We start from the raw sequence: 20,065 nt of genomic DNA on the forward strand, positions 1-20,065 counted from the left end.
GGCGGGTGGATCACGAGGTCAAGAGATCGAGACCATCCTGGTCAACATGGTGAAACCCCGTCTCTACTAAAAATACAAAAAAAAACATTAGCTGGGCATGGTGGCGCGTGCCTGTAATCCTAGCGACTCAGGAGGCTGGGGCAGGAGAATTGCCTGAACCCGGGAGGCGGAGGGTGCGGTGAGCCGAGATCGCGCCATTGCACTCCAGCCTGGGCAACAAGAGCGAAACTCCATTTCAAAAAAAAAAAAAAAAATACAAAAATTAGCCAGGCAGCGTGGTGCATACCTGTAGTCCCACCTACTCAGGAGGGTGAGGTGGGAGGATCACCTGAGCCCAGGAACTCAAAGGTGCAGTGAGTCATGATCAACCTACTACAGTCCAGTGTGGGCAACAGAGAAGATCTGTCTCTTTAAAATAAAAAAAAATAGGACTGGGCACAGTAGCTCATGGCTGCAATAATCCCAGCACTTTGGGAGGCAGGTGGATCATCTGAGGTCAGGAGTTCAAGACCAGCCTGACCAACATGGAGAAACCCCATCTCTACTAAAAATATAAAATGAACCGGCGTGGTGGCACACGCCTGTAATCCTAGCTACTTGGGAGGCTGAGGCAGGAGAATCGCTTGAACCCAGGAGACAGAGGTTGCAGTGAGCTGAAATTGCACCATTGCACTCCAGCCTGGGCAACAAGAGGGACACTGTGTCTCAAAAATAAATAAGTTGGGGCCGGGCGTGGTGGCTCAAGCCTGTAATCCCAGCATTTTGGGAGGCCGAGGCAGGTGGATCACGAGGTCAAGAGATCAAGACCATCTTGGTCAACATGGTGAGACCCTGTCTCTACTAAAACTACAAAAAATTAGCTGGGCATGGTGGCGCGTGCCTGTAATCCCAGCTACTCAGGAGGCTGAGGCAGAAGAATTGCCTGAACCCAGGAGGCGGAGGTTGCGATGAGCCGAGATCGTGCCATTGCACTCCAGCCTGGGTAACGAGCGAAACTTCGTCTCAAAAATAAATAAATAAATAAATAAATAAGTTGGAAGTCACCCCACTGCCCCAAAGTGGGATCTCAGTGGTGGGCCCTGTTTTCTTTAGAACACGCCCGACAGCTGACCAAGGCCATGATGCGAAAGGCCACAGCCAGCCGCCTGATCACACATCGTGACGAGGATGTGCAGAACTTTGTCAGCTTCATCTCCAGAGACTCCATCCAGAAGTCCTTGCAGCTATACTTGGAGAGGCTCAAACAAAGGAAAGGCTAACAGCCACACGTGCCCCTCTGGGTCCCCGTGGGATCTTAAACAAGGTATTTTGCAACTTTCAAGTACTGCCAGCGTCTTGTTTTGCTGATCTCACAGAGAAGGCCCTGTTCCTCGTCTTCCCCCCAACACACACACACACGGGTGCCTGTGCCCAGCAGGCAACGGGGGTTGGAGGGCAGCCTTTTGACTTGGCATTGTGACTGGCAGGGGGCACCGTTCTGGACCTGGTGAGGTCACAACTGTGTCTCCGTCTCCATTCCCAAGGCAGAATCGTAAATCAAGTCCCTGGTCATCCACCCCAGCCTTTGGACTGCCTGCTCTTAGGTGTAAGGCCTGGTGGTCTGCTCCCATGACCCACACAGGACCCCCAGAGAAAACCCTTTGGCTGCTGCCCTTATCCATCTGAAGAGTGGACAGGGAATCGGAGCACCTGGGGGATCGGAGTGGGCAGGAGTGGGACTCTGGAGGCGGCTGTGCTGCCAGGGCTCGAGTGTCCCTTAAGGACTTTGCATGGCCAGGTGCAGTGACTCATGCCTGTAATCCCAGCACTTTGGGAGCCAAGGCAGGTGGATTACCTAAGGTCAGGAGTTCAAGACCATCCTGGCCAACATGGTGAAACCCCATGTCTACTAAAAATATAAAAATCAGCAGGGCGTAGTGGTGGGTTCCTGTAATCCCAGCTACTCAAGAGGCTGAGGCAAAGAATTGCTTGAACCCAGGAGGTGGAGGTTGCAGTGAGCCGAGATTGCACCACTGCACTCCAGCCTGGGCAACAGTGAAACAACAAAAAAACAATTTTGCAAGAAGCAAACTCATCCAAAGCCCTGAAACAAATGTGTTTCCTCCCATGTGATTCAGACCAAGTTCCCACATGCTGGTCCGAAGTGGTGTTTCAAAAACCAGAAACTTCATCGGGCCCCATCAGTGAGCCAGTAGACCCGTGGGCCTGCCTGTTCGTCAGTGTGGTGGCCTTGCCCAGGGCACAGGGCAGCACCCTGGAAGGTCTGAGCCGCAGCAAGCTGTGCAGTTTGCACAGGACCTTAGTCCCTAGCCACCTGCTTGGGCAGGGAGAAGAGTCCAGCCCCCCCCGCCCACTGCTTTCAGGCTCCCCAAAAGCTCTAGTGGTGCTGACCAGCTGGGGTGTGGTGCCAACCTCCCCTTGCAGTGCTGGGTGAGACTAGGCCCCTGAGACAGACAAGTGCCTGGGGTTCCCTGCAGGGCCCTGGAATGGGGGCTGCAGGGTGGGCCTGGGGAGAGCTCTTTGAGACCCCTGAGGGCCTGGGAGGCTGGAGTGTCAGCACCATCCCTGTCCCAGCTGTGCTCACAGTAAGTACAGGCTCCTGGGAGCATTTTTAGTTTTCACAGAGGACAAGCAAGGAGCATCCCTGAGCTGCCTTCCAGGGCCAGCAGGGTCTGAGGGTGGCCAGCTTCTACCAGGACACAGGGTGGGCAGGCCAGGCCATGGCCCAGAACCCATCTCCCTGAGCTGCATTCCCTCAGGGAAGTGGGGCTGCAGACTGAGGCCGGGTCCCAGACTGGCTGGTTCCTAAGGAAGGACAGAGGCCTGAGAGCCAAGCTGCAGGGCCCAGCTGGGAGCAGCCCGTTTATTGAGCAGATGTCTGCGGGGCAGTGTGCCTGGCACCCCTTGTGGGGCTCCTCACAACACCCCATGAGGTCGGTGGATGCAGCTCATCTCACAGATGGGGAACGGAGGCTCGGAGCAGCTGGTCATGTGTCCATGGCCCCTGGTCCATGCCCCACAGACCTTGCCTTGGGGCCTCACTGAGGGGTGGCTGCCATGCTGAAGGGACCGCTATGGGGCCATTCCTCAAAGCCAGGGTCTGCAGGTGGCATATCCCAGCCAGGCCTCAGGTCATCGGTGAGACTTGAGGGTCACCTCTACCGGAAAGTGGTCGCTTATGGCGAGAGCCTGGGGGGAGAGAGTGAGCTTCAGGGGCGCTGCTCACAGCAGGCGTCCCCCAGCTCCACCTTAGAAACGCGCCCCCACAACCCACCAGGCTGGGCCCACTGGATGTCCACAAGCCACCACCTCTCCGGGAGGGGCCGGTGAGGCCTGGGTGCCCAACCCTGCTGCTGCCTGTGGTGGGGCAGGGGCAGAGTGGGTCACCACTGGCCCTGTGAGGGAAAGGCAAGGTACCCTGCCTGCCCAGAGCTCCACATGAGTTGGGCAAGAATCTGCCGGGTCCTTGGAAATCAGCCCTGGTGCAGGAAGGGGAGCTGAGGTGGGCTGGCTTTGGCGCTGGCCTCTTCCCTGCTGCCTGCGTGTGCCAGGGTGGTGGGAACCCAGGACCCGCGCTACCCCACGGCCCACTTGCCTGAGCCTGGTCCAGGTGGAATTCCCTCTGGAAGTCGTGCACGGTGGCGGACTGGGGCTTCAGGCTCCGGCGTAGGCGGGCGCCGCAGGCCACTATGCGGTCGTAGGCGCAGTCCGAATTGCCCACTGTGGTGTCGGCGCTGTCGGGGATGAGCCACTTGAAGATCTCACTGCTCCTCAGACGGATGGCGGCCCAGTCCTGCGCCCGCACGTAGCTGCAGTCCGCGTTGAAGTCGCCAAGGAACAGCAAGTCCTGGGGGCGCCGCGCAGCCGGGTCTGAGCCGCCCCCAAGCCGCGAGGCCCCGCCCTCATGGCCCAGACCCCGGGGCGTGCCGGCAGGGACCCCGGGACCGAGGGGTGGGCTTACGTCCGTGCCCCACTTGTCAATCACGTCCAGGTACACGTCGTAGAGCGCATCGATCTCCGCCACGGCTTGGTGAGGCGCCGCGTGCAGCGGGATCAGCACCAAGTCCCGCGCAGCTGCGGGAAGGGGCGGGGGCGTCAGAGGCGGCAGGAGGGGAGGGGTGGGGCCGGCGGAAGGGGAGGGGCGGGGCGCGCTCACCTAGGCCCGCGGCGGCGAACTTGACGACGAAGGGCTCGCGGCTGAATGCGTCCTCGGGGTCCGGGTACTGGTAGGTGTCCACGACCGATATGGCGTCCTTCCTAGGAGATGGGGGTCCCGCTGAGCCTCCCACCTCCTCCGCCCCGCGTGCCCCTCCCTGCGCGCCCCCCTCACCTGTACACGAACAGGTACATCTCCTTGTACTGGTCCCGGCCCAGGGGCTGGCTGCTTACAAAGCTGTACTCGTGCTCGGACACGCTGCGGAGACACGGGCCGGTCCGGGGTCAAGGTGCCGCGCTGGGGCAAGATCCCAGCCGGGGGTCGCGACGAGGGGCCCTACCCATCGCACCTGTTGATCAGCTCCATGAGCGCGGACACGGCGCTGAGGTCCGGGTCTCGAACCTCCTGCACCAGCGCGAGGTCATAGCCAGCCAGGATCTGGGGAGGAGTGGAGGGTGGGGGGTCAGCGCGGTCAGCACCTCCAAACCCCGCCCTGCCCCGGCCCGGGCCCCACCTTCGCGATAATGCTGCCGCAATCCGGATCCGACACTTTGCTGTCCCCGAAGCTCTGGATGTTGAAGGCTCCGATGCGCAGCGTGGCGGCCCCGGCGGCTTCCAGCGCCCAGAGCGTGGCCAGAAGAGCCCGGGGCCAGCCCATGGAGGGGAGTGCGGGGCAGGAAGGGACAGACGCGGCCGCCTACGCAGACCCGTTGTCAGACCCACCGACCCACCCCTCTCCTCCGCGGCCGCCGCGTGCCGGCCAGTGCGAAGCAGCATCTGCCCCGGCTCTCTGCAGGCTCCCAGGGCACTGCTGGGCTCTCAGCGACCTCTGCCTTCCCACTGCGCGAGAAGCCGCAGCCCGAATAGAGGGCCCAGCCCATCCAGCTCTAGTTCGGCGCAGCCAGGAGACTCACCTGGGATGTGGGCGCTGCGGCCCAAGGCTCAGGGGGCCTGGAGGAATGGAGATCCTGGTCTACGCTGGGGGCACACCCGACACAGGACTGCGCTGACTCTATCTGGCAGCAGCTCTGGCACCAGGGCAGGGGCCGCCAGTATTTGAGGTCTTGATTCAGGGAGGGGCCAGGCTGCACTGGGTCCCGCCCCCTCGACCGAGCTGGGTGATGAATTCCTGAATTCCTGGCTCTCATTCCCATGGAGACCCCCAGGGTAAGGGGTGGGAGACCTGCCTTAGCTGGCTCTGGTACCCCAGGCCTTTCCCAGAACCATACCAGAAGCCCGTCGGCCCCCTAGGATGGAGGTAGACGGCGACCACCACATCCCAGTCCTGGCCGTGTTCTTGTCCTGCCCCTAGAAACTAGGTCACCTAGACTCTGCCTCCCTGAGCAGAATCCTGTCAGGGAAAGAAAGGCAGCGCAGGAAGGACCCGCCATACCGCAGCAGAGCATCTCTTGCTGCTGCACCACCTGCTCACCCTGCGACAGAGGCCAAGGCTCCCGGGTCTCTCTGTCCCCATCCCTGGCCCTCCCACCCACCCTGCATGCCTCAGGTGGCCAGGGTCATGACTCCAACTGGGCAGGGCAGGAGGTTGTTGGTCAACATGCCAATGACACCCACACGCCACCAGGGCGCCACCAAGGCTGGCAGGAGCTCCTGGGTGGGGCGGCCAGGCACACGAGTTTAGGGGTGGCCTGGGAAGCAGGTATTCCTGCCAGGCCCCAGGCAAAGGTAGTGGCACCAGTCGTGGAGGCTGCTGCTGCAACAACATCACAAGCTGCAGGTTCTCATGTTTTATTGTAAAGCAACAAGAAAGTCTTATGTACACTGCCCATCTCGGGGCACCGCCATTCTGTGCCATCTTCTCTACCAGGCAGGCATGAGTGGGGCGCTCAGAGTCCTCAGCCCTGTCCCTGCCCTGCTGGGTCCCCACAGGCCCCATGCTAGACGATGACCGTCTGCACCTCCAGCTGGCCCTCCGGCGAGGCGATGACCAGCTCGCCCGCATGCTCCAGGATCTCGATGTCCTCTGATGACACCATGGTCACAGTGGCCTGTTCAGTGCCACTTGCCCCTGCTCGGGCAGCGAGTACAGTGCCCTCACTGATGGCCGAGGCCAGTGTCATGGCCACCTGCTCCGTCAGGCTTTCGGGAGTGGCGATGGTGATGGTGTCGGCGGCAGCCGCCTCTGGGCCCAGCGCTGTCTCCTCGTCCATGGTGACGTTCTGCACGATGATCTGGTGGCCGGCGCTGGCCTGGTGCACGATCTGCTGCACCACTTTCATGATGTGGCTGTCCACCTGCAGGGCCACAGCTCAGCGAGAGCCGCTGCGCCAGGGAGCCTCCCCGCCCCTGCCTGCCCCACCCCTCACCTCCGTCTGGGTGCCCTCAATGATCTCCGTGGCCTCGCTGGTTTCCGCATCATCCGCAGTGGCCTGGGCAGATGGGCAAACAGGCAGAGGTCAGCTTTGGCAGCCCCAGGGTCCCATCCCAGCCCCAGGGCTTCACACCCACCTCGATGATATACTCCTGGGTGTCGGCCACCACAGACGAGAACTCCACCAACACCGTGTGCGGGTCCTCCGCGAGGACAGTGGTGGCTGCCGCAGGGCTCTCCTCGGATACCAGCAACTCCTCCACCTCCAGCAGACAGCCCCCTGCAAGGGGGGACTCTGTCAGGGCTTGGCCAGCCCCAGCCCTCTCCCGCTCCTGCTCCCACCTCTGCTGGACCAGACCTTTGGTGCGCAGGTGCCGGTTCAGCGTGCCGTGCTCCGCGAAGCCTCGGCCACACTTGTAGCACTTGAACGGCTTCTCGCCCGTGTGGTGCCGCACATGCCGCACCAGTGAGCCCTTCTCTCGGAAGCCCCGGCTGCAGAACTGGCACACATGTGGCTTCTCCTCCAGGTGTGTCCGGAAGTGCACCTGCTGCGCGTTCTGTGGGGACACCTCTCAATGCCGGCCCGGCTTCAGCCCCAACAGACTACAGCTCTCCCCTCCCACTTCTGGGCCCAGGGTCAAGATGGAGCAAGGTGAACGCAGCAAAGGGGGTGCACCTGGGCCAGGGCCAGGGAGCAGGAAGATGGGGTCAGGCGCCAGGGTCCTGGGGCCAGAGGCTTACCTTGGTCTTGTAGCGCTTGCCGCACTCGGGACAAGGGTAGGGCCGCTCGTCTGAGTGGACGCGTCGGTGGCCGCGCACATGGGCAATGGTCTTGTACAGCTTCCCGCAGTCCCCGCAGCGGAAGCGGCGCTCACGCACGTGCACCTCCTGGTGCTTCTTGAGCAGGTAGGCCTTGGGGAAGGCCTTGCCACACTGCGTGCAGGTGAATGGCCTCGGTCCTGCAGCCACACACAACATCAGGCCAGGCCCACCACCTGCAGACCTGCCCGGCCACCTGCCACCTGCCCACAGCTCCCCTGGCTCCCCACTGGACACCCACAGGCACCCCGGCCACCTACAGGCCATCCACTGCCGTGGGCCATACACCCACCCATCACCCACCGGTGTGGCCCCTCTTGTGGGCCTCCAGGGTGGCTGCTGTCGGGAAGGTCTCACTGCACTGAGGACATGGGTGGGTCCTGGGCACCACGGACGCCTCGCTGGCCACCTGCTAGGGAACCACAGGAAGGCCTCCAGCACCCGGGGGAGGCTGTGCCCTGGCAGTGCCAAGGACCCAACCGTGGGCCCCACCCTGGCAGGCTCCCTCGCAGCCCCAGGGAAGGTAGTAAACAGATCAATGGACAAAGTCACCGCAGAAAGCCACTGCAGGAAGTGCAAAGGCCAGCATGGGGACAGCCCTCGGGGTCCAGCCCAGGGGAGGGGGCCTGCAGGTGGCACCTACTGTCTCCAGCGGCTGCACTTCCAGTACCGGCAGCTGCGGGGCTGCCTCTGCCAGGGGCTGGGGACTGGACCCGGCAGCAGGGGCTGGCTCCAGGGCACCCTCCTCCCCCGCAGCGCGCTCAAGGACGATGCCAGAGTTCTGCATGGCCTGGTGCAGCAGGTTCTCACGGCTGCCCTCGCTGGAGCAGGGGAGCTCCTGGGAGATGGGGGGCTGCAGGGGAGGCAGAGAGAGGAGGCTGGCCGAGCAGCCTCGCATCCGGCACCCACCCTCAACCACCCCATGGGGCAGACCCACGCCAGGGGCCTTGTGTAAACCCTTGGAGCCCCATGTCACTCCCACTGGCCCTGCTCTCCCTACGGGAAGCCCAGCCCTCGCCTGCCTGGCCCAGACCCTTGGAGCTAGTGCCCAGAACCAAGACTGGCACTGAGCGGACAGAAGACAGAGCTGCCCTCCGGGGCTCCCCTGCCAGCCCCCACCTCTGGGGCCAGGGCTTTCATGCCCAGGGGCAGCTCCTGCATCTGGACGTGGACTTCGTGGATGACGGTGCCCTTGGCATCTGTCACCAGGTGAATCACAGGTGAGGTCTCTAGGGGCTCGCCTGTCACCGGTGATGTGACTGTCCCCAAGGCTGCAGTTCCAGCTCCAGACCCTTCAAGGCAGAGTGAGGGAGTGAAGATCCCTCACACCCCAGTGGCAGCTGGTTCCACAGCCAGCCCCTGGGACTAGGCAGCTGCCCACATCACACTAACCTGCAGGTGCATCCTCTTTGCCGACGGCCGCGTCCTTGCTCACACTGAAGCGGATCTTCTCCGTGCAGGGGGTGAGAGACTTGAGGTGCCGAGTCAGCGCACCCGACTCCCGGAAGCTCTTCCCACACTTGGAGCACTTGTAGGGGCGCTCATCTGCAGAGAGAACCCCAGTCAGCCCCGGGCAGCCCCAGCAGGCTGGTGACAAGAGGAGGAGGCGAACGCAGGCAGGGGCCCTGCCTCCTCCCCTGAAGCTGGGGAACTCGAGGCTGGGGCACCCCAGGGCCAGCGTCAGGGTGCTGCAGGGCTCCGGCCCAAGGCGCGGCCAGCTCACCCGTGTGCCGCCGGTGGTGCCGGATGAGCGAGCCCTTGGTGCGGAAGGAGGCCCCGCAGAGCTTGCACTCGTGGTCCTTGCGGCTGCTGTGAGTGACCATGTGGGCCTTGAGGATGCTGCCCTGTGGGGGAGGGCAAGGCAGCTCAGGGCCCTCCCAGGGGGGCAGGATGGGGCCTGCTGCCCACACACTGGCTCCCTGAACACCGACTCACCGTCTTAAAGGTCTTGTGGCACAGCGCACATACGTAGCGGCCGTCCTTGTTCACCAGGAGCTTCACCTGGGCCTGCTCGCCGTCGCCTGCGAGCCCCAGCCCCTGAGGGTGGGGGCTGCCCGGGGCCTCAGCCATCTCGCTGTCCCCCGGCTCTGCCTCAGCAGCCACGATAACCTCTTTGATGTGCCCACTGCCTAAGAGAGACATTTCAACCTAAGCCCCAGGACATGCCCCCTGCCCAGAGACCCCAGAGACTGCTGGCACCAAGGGAGGGGACCTGCTGCTGTGGGCCGCAGCCTGGATCCAGCCGGCGCTGAGCCCTCAACACAGGCCCGAGCAGCAGCCGAGGTGTCGTTCACCTCTCCAGGTCAGAGGGAGAGGCAGGGAGACACCTCCCAACTCCTCCAGGCTGCCGGGAGATGCTGCAGGGCCCCCAGATGTGTTCGAATGAGCATAGATGCCCCGTCCCCAAAGCCAAGAGAGCGTGTGTGTTCTGGTGACAAGGTCCCTGGGCGCAGAGACAGCCGCCTGTCCTGCTCACTGCCATGGCTCCCACCACCATAGGGAGGTCACTTCCTCCGTCAGAGATGGACCGGGCCACCCAGCAGGGCAGAGCCCAGTCCCAAAGCAGGCTCGGCCTTGGGGAATGAATGTTCTCCAGACAGCCAGGACAGCCTAAGGCGAGGAAGCCGGGCTTTTGCACTTCTCGAGGGTGCTGGCAAAATCTGACAATGTGCAAAGCTTGGCTGTAAACACTGCACGCTTTCTGCTCATAAAGATGACAAATGGGAAACAGATGTGAAGCCACTTCTTAGAAACCACCTCAGTCCGGCTGGCGTCTTGTTTTGACAAGCTGTTCTCTTAAACAACAACAAAAGCGCCGTGACTCAGAAACAATTAGGGCCCCTCCTGCCTGAGCCCTGACCAACGCACTCAACGCCCCAGAGGTGATCCTCCAAAGGACAGAGGCTTCCGATGGGGAGGACCTGAGGAAACATGGCTGCCGCAAGGCCACAGAGAAGAAATGAGTTTTTTCCAAGGAAAAGGCAGGAGGGCCTGGGAGTGAGCTCCAGCTGCCCACACAGCTGACCGCACCCATGCACCCGCAAAGACAGGGCCTAGCACCATCCTGTCCCTGGGCTGCCAGCAGACAGGACCCTGTGCCATCTCTGCTGGAGGCCAACAGGAGAAGTGGCAACCCTGGGCTCAGTCGACCGGGCCTGCTGACTGGCCAAGGGCACACTCAGGGTACCCAGGATGCCTGCAAAGGGGAAAATCCTAGGGGTGCAGAGTGGCAGGGGTGCCGAGGGGGGGGCCGCTGAAGCATAGGGAGGGGTGCTGGGCCCAAGCCTGGGGGCTGCTAGAGGTCAGGTGGTGTGAAAGGGGCCTGGCTGGCCAGAGGCCAAGCTCTGAGACCCCCCCCCAGAACCTAGGGAGTTCATGCTCCGAGAGGACACCACCATCCCAGAAACCAAAAGCCAGGCCAAGGCCAGAGACCGCCCCTCCCACACAAACATTCCGAGCTCTCAGTGTCTTGGTCACAGGAATGCTGGGAAGACAGCACTGAGGTGAGACAGGTGCTGCGGCTGCCTCCCGGAGAACGGCCTGCTCACCGCCCTTCCTAGGCCCGGGGCTGGCCTCTGCCATGGCTCCTTTACCTCCTCCTCCGGCCATAGCCGGTGCCCAGGGCTGCCCAATGCCAGGTTCCACATGGTGCCCAAACCCACTTCCTGTCCAGCTGCCCACTCCCTGCCTCCCTCGCCTCGGCCCAGCAGGCTCCCCAGACAGCAGCTGTGCCCCGCCCTACTTCCCACAGCATCAGGCCCCTGCCAGCTCCCTCCCTGGCATCTGCACACCCAGCCACTTGCCTTTGCCACACCCCCAACCCCAGCAGCCTCTAGATCCCTCAACTTGCCAGGCCCTGGCTGGCTCTGAATGTCCCCACTGTACACACATCTGTCCCTGATGAGTGAGACCGTCCAGACCTTGCAACAACTCCTCCCACAGCACATCAGGAAGACATGGTCAGGCGTGGTGGCTCACACCTGTAATCCAAGCACTTTGGAGGCCAAGGCAGGCGGATCACCTGAGGTCGGGGGTTCAAGACCAGCCTGACCAACATGGTGAAACCCTGTCTTAAAAAATAAATAAATAAATAAAAGTAGCCATCAAAGAAACCTGGCATTCCATGCTCATGAAAGCCCAGTGAGGGCCAGTGCAGCAGCCGCCACCCCTACACCAGAGTGAGCACTGGGAGGGCAGGCCAAGGCCAGCAGTGAGTCCAGGCCTGGCTGGAGAGTCTCGTCCATCTACCCTTCACCCACCTGGTGGGTGCTACTGCCTACGAGCAGAGAGCAGGAACCAGAGGGGTGGCAGGGAAGTGGGGAAGATTCTGGGAGAAGCAGGGCAGAGACAGCCCAGGAAAGGTAGAGAGAGAGCATAGCCTGAAGACTCCCTGGTGCCACCTAGGGAAGGCACGTGCCCAATGCTCCCTCCTCCCTCCTTCCTCTTCCTGCAGGCTGTGCCCCCAGAAAGGCTCCCACAAGGCCACGACCCCTCCCAGCCAGACCCTGCTCTCAGGACAGATGAGCATACAGGCAGCAGAGGCCCCATCCTCGGGCCCCACCACGAAGGTCTATCAGGTCAGTGATCCATGACAGCGGGCTTACCAACGAGGGTGGGTGCGTGGCTGATGTCTGCTGCCAGGGAGGCTGCCTCCACCACGATGTGGGCCACAGTGATGGGCTCCTCTGGGCCTGGCGCCGCTGGCACCACCTGTCAACAGGGACAGGGAACAGAGGGGACTCATCTGTGTGCTCTGGAGTTCTGAGAAGAGGCTGGGCTCTGCTGGTGTAAGTGTGACCTGTGGCACTCAGGCCTGGATCTGTGTCCTTGGGACAGTGGTGGTGGGGGCTCTCGTCTTCCCCCACTGGACCACAGGTCCCAGCCCAGCCCCTTCAGCCCAGGGTCAGCACTGTCACTCTCACGCCTCTGGCCACGTGGGCTGGACCTGGAGCACAGGGCACCTGCAGGGAGGGACCAGCAACTCTGGCAGGAAGCTGGACTGGCCTGCAGGAATGATGGCACAGCCCCAGCCAAGCAGTCAGAAGAGACAGCCCTGGGGGTGTGAGCCAGAGGCCTTCCTGAAGGAGGGGGCACCTCTTTGAGGGGCAGGTAAACAGCACAGGCTCAGAGTAAGGTGACCAGGGTACATCATCACCTGGGCCACGCCCTGCTGGTGGCTGGAGACCACTGACCGCTCTCTGAGCCTGCTCTCCTGATTCTGTGCAATGTGAATGACAAGCACTCACTGCAGCGTATGCGGGGTTCATAGGCCTGTGTGTCCAGCCCAAGCTGGGCATGGGGCTCAGCAAAGGTGACCATTTTGATGATGAGACGGTGGTATCCCCACGGCCACACTTCACTTGTGAAGTCCCCAGGGACTGTGTGTGCAGGACAGAAGGTAAGCCAAAAGGGCAAAGGCTGCCATGGTACTCCAGAGCCAAAGAAGACTCATCAGGCTCCAAAAAAGAAGGGATCCCAGCTCCCCACAGCACGGGCTTCGGCCACAGGCTGCTGAGAAGGCTGGGCCACCACAGGCCCTCCAGGACAACCCAGAGTGCCACAGGCTCACAAACTCAGACCTTCCCACACTGCAGCCAGTTGCCTGCACTCTGCCCCTGCACGAGGCCTCCAGAACCAGCTGCATAGGTCCATCCTGTAGTGCGGCCTCCTCCCCTACCTGTCAGGTAAACCCAGGAGGGGGTGGGGGAGTGGGTTGGGGCTCACCTCCGGGCCCAGCAATGCTGCGGTGGCAGGGGTGGCGGGCAGGGCCTCCTGAGGGGCCCGCTGGCAGGCCTTCTGAATCTTGTGCTGAACAAAATCCTCCAAGGCAGTGAACTCCGCCTGGCAGCGACCACATCTGTGCACATCGTCCTCATCTGCAACGAGCCTGCTATCAGCACGGCCTGGGAGGCAGAGGCTGGGCAGACAAGGCCCCATGCCCCATCTGGCTTTTCCTCCAGACCCAGAACAGACTCTGCCAGGAGGCCATCAGAAGCAGAGCTACTTCCTGAGGCTGCTGAGAACACACTCAAGCTCAAATCAAGGTCACCCCAGGGTACAGCTCCCATCCGCTACAGGTCTGCAGGGGCCAGACCCACCCCCAGGTCAGCACCCAGCAGGGGGTGGCCCTGACTGCATGCTTAGGCTGCAGGCATCTGCTAAGACTGCCATGCCCGTAGCCCCCACCTCAGCAATGACAGGCGAGACGCCCAGAGAGGGGCTGGGAGGCAGAGGGATTCCTCCATGCTCATTTGGGGACAGTAAAGGACCAGGATTTAAGACTATTGGGACCAGGCACGGTGGCTCATGCCTATAATCTCAGCACTCTGAGGGAATGAGGTGGGAGGATAGCTGGAGCCCAAGAGTTCAAGACCAGCGTGGTCAACGTAGCAAGACCTGTCTCTACCAAAAGAAAAAAAAATGGGCCAGGCGCGGTGGCTCAAGCCTGTAATCCCAGCACTTTGGGAGGCCGAGGCGGGTGGATCACGAGGTCAAGAGATCGAGACCATCCTGGTCAACATGGTGAAACCCCGTCTCTACTAAAAACTACAAAAAATTAGCTGGGCATGGTGGCGCGTGCCTGTAATCCCAGCTACTCAGGAGGTTGAGGCAGGAGAATTGCCTGAACCCAGGAGGCGGAGGTTGCGGTGAGCCGAGATCGTGCCATTGCACTCCAGCCTGGGTAACAAGAGCGAAACTCCGTCTCAAAAAAAAAAAGAAAAAAAAATGTTTTTAAAACATTTTTGGCCAGGCGCGGTGGCTCACGCCTGTAATCCAAGCACTTTGGAGGCCAAGGTGGGCGGATCACCTGAGATTGGGAGTTCAAGACCAGCCTGACCAACATGGCGAAACCCCATCTTCAAAAAAAAAAAAAAAAAATTTTTAATTTAGGCCAGACATGGTGGCTCATGCCTATAAACCCAGCACTTTCAGAGGCCAAGGTGGACAGATCACCTAAGGTCAGGAGTTCAAGACCAGCCTGACCAACATGGCGAAACCCCATCTTCAAAAAAAAAAAAAAAAAATTTTTAATTTAGGCCAGACATGGTGGCTCATGCCTATAAACCCAGCACTTTCAGAGGCCAAGGTGGACAGATCACCTAAGGTCAGGAGTTCAAGACCAGCCTGACCAACATGGTGAAACCCTATCTCTACTAAAAATACAAGCTGGGTGTGGTGGCTGATGCCTGTAATCCCAGCACATTGAGAGGCTGAGGCGGGTGGATCACCTGAGGTTGGGAGTTCAAGACTAGGCTGACCAATATGGAGAAACCCCATTTCTACTAAAAATACAAAAATTAGCTGGGCATGGTGGTGCATGCCTGTAAATTCCAGCTACTTGGGAAGCTGAGGCAGGAGGACTGCTTGAACCCAGGAGGCGGAGATTGCCGTGAGCCAAGATCGCGCCATTGTACTCCAGCCTGGGGAACAAGAGTAAAACTCCATCTCAAAAAAAAAAAAACAGTTAGCCAGGCGTGGTGGCACGCACCTGTAATCTCAGCTACTTGGGAGGCTGAGGCAGGAGAATCACTTGAAGTCGGAAGGCAGAGGTTGCAGTGAGCCGGGATCCAGCCATTGCACTCCAGCCTGGGCAACAAGAGCAAAACTCCGTCTCAAAAAAATAAAAAAACATTTAGCCAAGTGTGGTGGCATACACCGGTAGTCCTAGCTGCTCAGGAGGACTGCTTGAGCCCAGGGGTTGAGGCTGCAGTGAGCCATGATCGCACCACTGCACTTCAACCTGGTCGACAGGGCTAGAGCATGCCTTAAAAGACATAAAAACAAAACAAAAACTGTTGAAGTTTGAATGTGCCCTGGGGCATCTGAGTGCTGGGGTGTCTGAGTGACCATCTTTAAGCTATCCCATCTGTAAAATGGGCTGACCCATTGCAGGGTGTGGGGTACAAGAAGGCCCAGTAGACCGATGCCCACCGGCTCTGGCTGAGAGGCAAACGTAGGGACCCTGTGGCCTTGCCTCAGAGTGAAATGGGCTAGGTGTGTCCCCTTCTGGGGTAGGGGGTCCTATTGTGGCAATTCCCTGGTGTTGAGTGAGACCCTGGAGTGGGGTGGGAAGGGGAAGAGGGTAGAAGATGCCTCAGAGCTTGGTTTGTGACTGGGAGCCATCAGGAGGGGACTGCTCTCTGTTGGGTGACCCTCTGCAGGTGAGTCACAGCTGTGGTTTGGCCCCTTCTCCACCCTCGAATTCAACCTCCACCTCCCAGGCTCAGCTGATTCTCTTGCCTCAGCCTCCCGAGTAGCTGGGATTACAGGCATGTTCCACCACGCCCGGCTAATTTTGTATTTTTATTTTTAGACAGGATTTCAACATGTTGGCCAGCCTGGTCTCAAACTCCTGACCTCAGGCGATCTGCCCACCTTGGCCTACCAAAGTGCTGGGATTACAGGTGTGAGCCACTGCACCCAGCGGCAATCTCTCTTTTAATTCTATAAGGCAGCAGAGCCCAGAAGTCAAAGGGGCCGAGGTGAAGCCCTTCACAGTGCTGGGATCCAATCCAGCCCTTGCTACCTACTACCTGGGTGACCCAGTCACTGTCAAATCTCCAACCCTCCATTTTCCTCATCCCCAAAATGGGAATAACAGTAATTACGTCTACCTGTCAGGAATGGTTTGAGAATGAAAAGACCTAATGCAGGGTAAGGGCTTGTGACATTACTGGCAGAAGCTGCCGCCCCATTCTGTAGGGGAAATAGAGGTTCACAGATGGGGAGTCAACTGCCTAGGACCAAAGAGCCAGAAAATGGCAAGTCTGGAACTGGACCGGGCCACAGGCTGGCTGCAGTGCACCAGCCCTCTTGCTCGTGGCTCTGCTGCCTCCCCACGGACAGGCCAGATCCTGGAGAAACCGAGGCCCCGCCCTCTTGGAGCCTCCAACCCTAACTGGACAGGGCCCTAGAGGCCCATCAAGTGCAGGGGGAATGGGCCCAGAGGAAGGCAGGACCAGGCTCAGGCATCGGAGGCATAGTGGGACCCAGACGCCGGCCCGAGGGGCAGGGCTGATGGTTGCGGCGTCTACGAAGGTCTACACCGGGCGCCCAGGGGCTCAGCAATCCGCGATCACTTGTGGGCACTGGCGCGAGGGGGTTGACGGGCGCCCCACAGGAGAGGCCCGTGAGGGTCGCAGTAAACCTGGGGGTCTCGTGGAGTGTTGTGAGGGCCCCGCGGAATCCGCGAGGAGTCTGGGTCTGGGAGGGTTTGTTGCGCCCGCAGCTCGGGCCATAGGGGCCTCCGCCAGCCCGGGATGAACTGCCCTCACCCCGGCCGCGCCCTCCGGGTCTGTCCAGTTACCTTCCTCGCTGAAGGGCGCTGGGAAGCCGAGGAAGCTGCCGGGGGCCAAGGCAGCCGCCGCCGCCGCAACCCCGCCCTCGCCCGCTTCCCGCCCGGCTTCGGCCGGGGCTTCTGCCGTATGAGCGGCCGTCACCCGCACTGCCATCGCGCCCTCCATGTCGCAACGCGCCGCAGGAAGATGGCGGATTTACGACCGTGTCGTCATAACAACGGGCCGCGCCGAGGCCGACGACAGGGAACTGCGAGCGGAGGGCGGGGCGGGGCCGGAGCGGATTGACAGACGTGCGGGAAGCGGGTCCTGGATAGGGGTGTGGCCTGGAAGGGCAGAGGCGGAGCCCGGCGCGCTAAGAGCAGAGACGGGGTGGGACTGCGGGAAGGGCGTCGTTACGGTGGAGCAAACTGACAGGCAGAGGGCGGGGCGGCAGGTGGACTGGGTTCGAGGCTGCCCTCGGATTTGAGAGCTAGAGAACGCGAGAGACGAGCGGACTGGCGGGCGCTACAGAGCCGCGCCCCAGAGCGTCCGGAGCTTGCTACAGGTAGACCCGCCCGCGGCTGCCGCTGGGAAACCGCCGTAGATCCAACTCAGGGGTTCGGTGCTCGCCGCCTCCTGACCACCTCGGGCGTTAGAGCCTCCCAAGATGATTGCCCGGGTCACAGGAGAAGAACCCGGGTCGGGGATGGCTCATGGGTGGCTTTGCGAAGCTGTTTTATTCTTTTATATACTTTTTAAATTTTAAAAACTTTACTTATATTTTTTAAATAGAGATGGGGCTCTCGCTGTGTTAACTAGGCTGGTCTCAAATTCCTAACCTCAAACCATTTACTCATTTCCGCCTCCCAAAGTACTAGGATTACAGGCGTGAGCCGCTGCTCCCGACCACACTGCACTGGATTTGGGGGGTTTTTTGGGGGGAAATGTTGTCTGTTTTTTAGTTTTTTGAGACAGAGTCTCGCTCTGTCACCCAGGCTTGAGTGCAGGCGCCATCTCGGCTCCCTGCAACCTCAGCCCTCCCAGGTAAAAGCGATTCTCCTGCTTCAGCCTCCTGAGTAGCTAGGACTACAGGCGCCCACCACCACACCCGGCTAATTTTTTGTATTTTCAGTAGAGACAGGGTTTCACCATGTTGGCCAGGCTGGTCTTGAACTCCCGACCTCAGGTGATCCACCCAACTTGGCCTCCCAAAATGCTGGGATTACAAGCGTGAGCCACCGAGACTGACTGGTTTTTGGGTTTTTGTTGAGACAGTGTCTCGCTCTGTCACCCAGTCTGGAGTGCAGTGCCTTGATGTCAGCTCACTACAACCTCCACACCTCAGCTACCCAAGTAGCTGGGACTACAGGTGCCAGCCACCATGCCCAGCTAATTTTTGCATATTTTGTAGAGATGGGTTTTTGCCATGTTGCCCAAGCTGGTCTAGAACTCCTGAGCTCAAGCGATCCGCCCACCTAAGCCCATTTATATACTTCTAAAAAACTGGCTGGGCTCGGTGCCTCACGTCTGTAATCCAGCTCTTTGGGAGACCAAGGCGGGCGGGTCACAAGGTCAGGAGATTGAGACTATCCTGGCCAACATGGTGAAACCCTGTATCTACTAAAAATACAAAAATTAGCTGGATATGGTGGCGCCTGCCTGTAATCCCAGCTATTCGGGAGGCTGAGACAGGAGAATCGCTTGAACCCAGGAGGCAGAGGTTGCAGTGAGCCAAGATTATGCCACTGCACTCCACCCTGGGCAACAGGACAAGACTTCATCTCAGAAAATATATATATTGTGGTAAACACACATAAAATTTACTATTAGCGACATTCACAGTGTTGTGCAACCATCACAGCTATGTGGTTCAGGAAGCTTTTCAGCACCCCAAAAGGAACCCTGTACTTTTAAGCAGTGATTCCCAATCCACCGCCCCCCCCCCGCCAGCCCTGGGAGACCCGAGTCTACCTTCTGTCTCCACGATAAATTTACCTATTGTGAACATGTCCTACAATATATGACTTTTTTTTTTTTTTTTGAGACAGGGTCTCAATTTGTCACCCAGGCTGGAGTGCACTGGTGTGATCCTAGCTCACTGCGGCCTTCCCCTCCAGGCTGAAGTAAGGTCATCAGCTGTCAGGTTGGGGTAACAATGGGCTGCTTTCTGCAAGTAGGTTGCTTGCTGCTGCAGGGTTTTGGGCAGAGGACATGACAGAAAGATCCCTCTAACTGCTGCACAGAAAAAGAGACATTAGGCTGGCCGTGGTGGCTCATGCCTGTAATACCAGCACTTTGAGAGGCTGAGGCTGGTGGATCACCTGAGGTCAGGAGTTTGAGACCAGCCTAATATGGTGAAACCCCATCTTTACTAAAAATACAAAAAAAATAGCTGGGCGTGATGGCACATGCCTGAAATCCCAGCTACTCAGAAGGCTGAGACAGCAGAATCACTTGAACCCAGGAGGCGGAGGTTGCAGCGAGCTGACATGATGCTACTGCACCCCAGCCTGAGTGACAGAGCAAGACTCTGTCTCAAAAGAAAGAGAGAAAAAACTAAAAGGGACTTTAGGACCCCCAGCGGAAGCAGGAGGGGGCTCAGAAAGCCACTGAGAGCCAGGATGGGTGGTCTCTGAGTAGGGCAAGCAGAAGGAAGAGCAGGTTGGAGATTGAGGTTTCTGGGAGCTTCTGGGGAGAAGAACCAGGAGACGGGTGGGTGAGGTGAAGCCAGGGAGGAGGCGAGCACAAAACCCCAAAACAACTCCATTCATGGTGTGCTGAGGAATAACTGAGAAGCGGGCATCCAGGGCATCAGGAGTATGGTTGGGATGTTTGTCCCCTGTCCCCTCTAAACCCATGTTGAAACTTCAACCCCAACATAACAGCATTAAGAGGTGAGGTCTTTAAGAGGCAAAGGGGGCTGGGAACAGCGGCTGACGCCTGTAATCCCAACACTTTGGGAGGCCGAGGCAGGCGGATCACCTGAGGTCAGGAGTTTGAGACCAGCCTGGCCAACACAGCGAAACCCCCATCTCTATTAAAATACAAAAATTAGCCAGGCATGGTAGCACATGCCTGTAATCCCAGCTGCTAGGGAGGCTGAGGCAGTTGAATTGCTTGAACCCAGAGTGGGTGCGGAGGTTGCAGTGAGCTGAGATCACAGCACTGCCCTCCAGCCTGGGTAACAAAGTGAGACCCTGTCTCAAAAATAAAAGAGCATCCTGACCAGGTGAGGTCTAGCCCTGTCTTGGCTGGGGCCCAGGCCCCTGGAAGGCAGAGAGGCACAGGCAGCAAGACTAGTCTCCGTTTCCCAGACAGCCTTCTTTCCCACCCAGGCCTCAGCCTGACTCCAGCACAACAATGCGTGTGGACGTTCCATGGCCAGACCCAGACAGGAACTCCAAAACCCTTTATTTAGCCGATCCCACGCTGAAGAACGTTTAGATTGCATCTTTTTTTTTTTTTTTTTTTTTTTTTTTT

At 59.6% G+C, this 20,065-nt stretch overlaps 3 protein-coding genes across 8 annotated transcripts in view; 1 reads left to right on the forward strand and 2 right to left on the reverse strand.

Annotated features, from left to right (window-relative positions):
• ECI1 (enoyl-CoA delta isomerase 1) overlaps window positions 1–1,841 on the forward strand; it is an 11,699-nt gene extending 9,858 nt beyond the window's left edge. Inside the window, exons 7-8 of one of the 2 annotated variants that reach the window (XM_017511013.2) lie at window positions 1,093–1,303; window positions 1,467–1,841. In XM_017511013.2, the coding sequence (XP_017366502.1) occupies window positions 1,093–1,259 (167 nt within the window). In that variant the 3' untranslated portion in view covers window positions 1,260–1,303; window positions 1,467–1,841. Of the gene's footprint in view, window positions 1–1,092; window positions 1,325–1,466 lie in introns of those variants that run through there. The other variant, XM_037732295.1, reaches the window with a different exon arrangement.
• A 983-nt stretch (window positions 1,842–2,824) lies between these two features.
• DNASE1L2 (deoxyribonuclease 1 like 2) lies at window positions 2,825–5,752 on the reverse strand. The gene is given in 8 exon segments (XM_017511011.2): window positions 2,825–3,189; window positions 3,596–3,847; window positions 3,962–4,102; window positions 4,104–4,257; window positions 4,331–4,414; window positions 4,506–4,594; window positions 4,671–4,853; window positions 5,071–5,752. Coding segments are annotated over 8 exon segments (1,200 nt in total). The 5' UTR covers window positions 5,311–5,752; the 3' UTR covers window positions 2,825–3,132.
• A 137-nt stretch (window positions 5,753–5,889) lies between these two features.
• On the reverse strand, window positions 5,890–16,896 carry E4F1 (E4F transcription factor 1). Of its 5 annotated transcripts, none has more exons than XM_017511008.1 (14): window positions 16,615–16,896; window positions 13,032–13,183; window positions 11,912–12,017; window positions 9,243–9,436; window positions 9,031–9,151; window positions 8,700–8,852; window positions 8,427–8,599; window positions 7,951–8,160; window positions 7,611–7,716; window positions 7,230–7,447; window positions 6,847–7,045; window positions 6,626–6,768; window positions 6,484–6,546; window positions 5,890–6,411 (listed from the first exon to the last, which is right to left on the reverse strand). In XM_017511008.1, exons 1-14 carry the CDS (start codon window positions 16,769–16,771, stop codon window positions 6,055–6,057), a joined length of 2,352 nt encoding a protein of 783 aa, XP_017366497.1. In that variant the 5' UTR covers window positions 16,772–16,896; the 3' UTR covers window positions 5,890–6,054. The 5 variants fall into 5 exon arrangements, with proteins under 5 accessions (XP_017366497.1, XP_017366496.1, XP_017366495.1 ...); XM_017511007.1 differs by having other exon boundaries at window positions 6,626–6,771; XM_017511006.1 differs by having other exon boundaries at window positions 7,611–7,719.
• Window positions 16,897–20,065: the final 3,169 nt, after the last annotated feature.

This window comes from Cebus imitator, unplaced genomic scaffold, assembly GCF_001604975.1.
Source record: "Cebus imitator isolate Cc_AM_T3 unplaced genomic scaffold, Cebus_imitator-1.0 Scaffold444, whole genome shotgun sequence".
NCBI lineage: Eukaryota > Metazoa > Chordata > Mammalia > Primates > Cebidae > Cebus > Cebus imitator.

What these genes read in the sequence shown, in the direction of transcription:
- E4F1 (XM_017511005.1), bottom strand. Translation starts at nt 16,771, where the DNA reads ATGGAGGGCGCGATGGCAGTGCGGGTGACGGCCGCTCATACGGCAGAA. An exon ending in CCACAAGAGGGGCCACACCG is followed by an intron (nt 7,448 to 7,610) that starts GTGGGTGATGGG and finishes GTGTGGCTGCAG; the next exon opens with GACCGAGGCCATTCACCTGC. An exon ending in CCGGCACCTGCGCACCAAAG is followed by an intron (nt 6,772 to 6,846) that starts GTCTGGTCCAGC and finishes AGTCCCCCCTTG; the next exon opens with CAGGGGGCTGTCTGCTGGAG.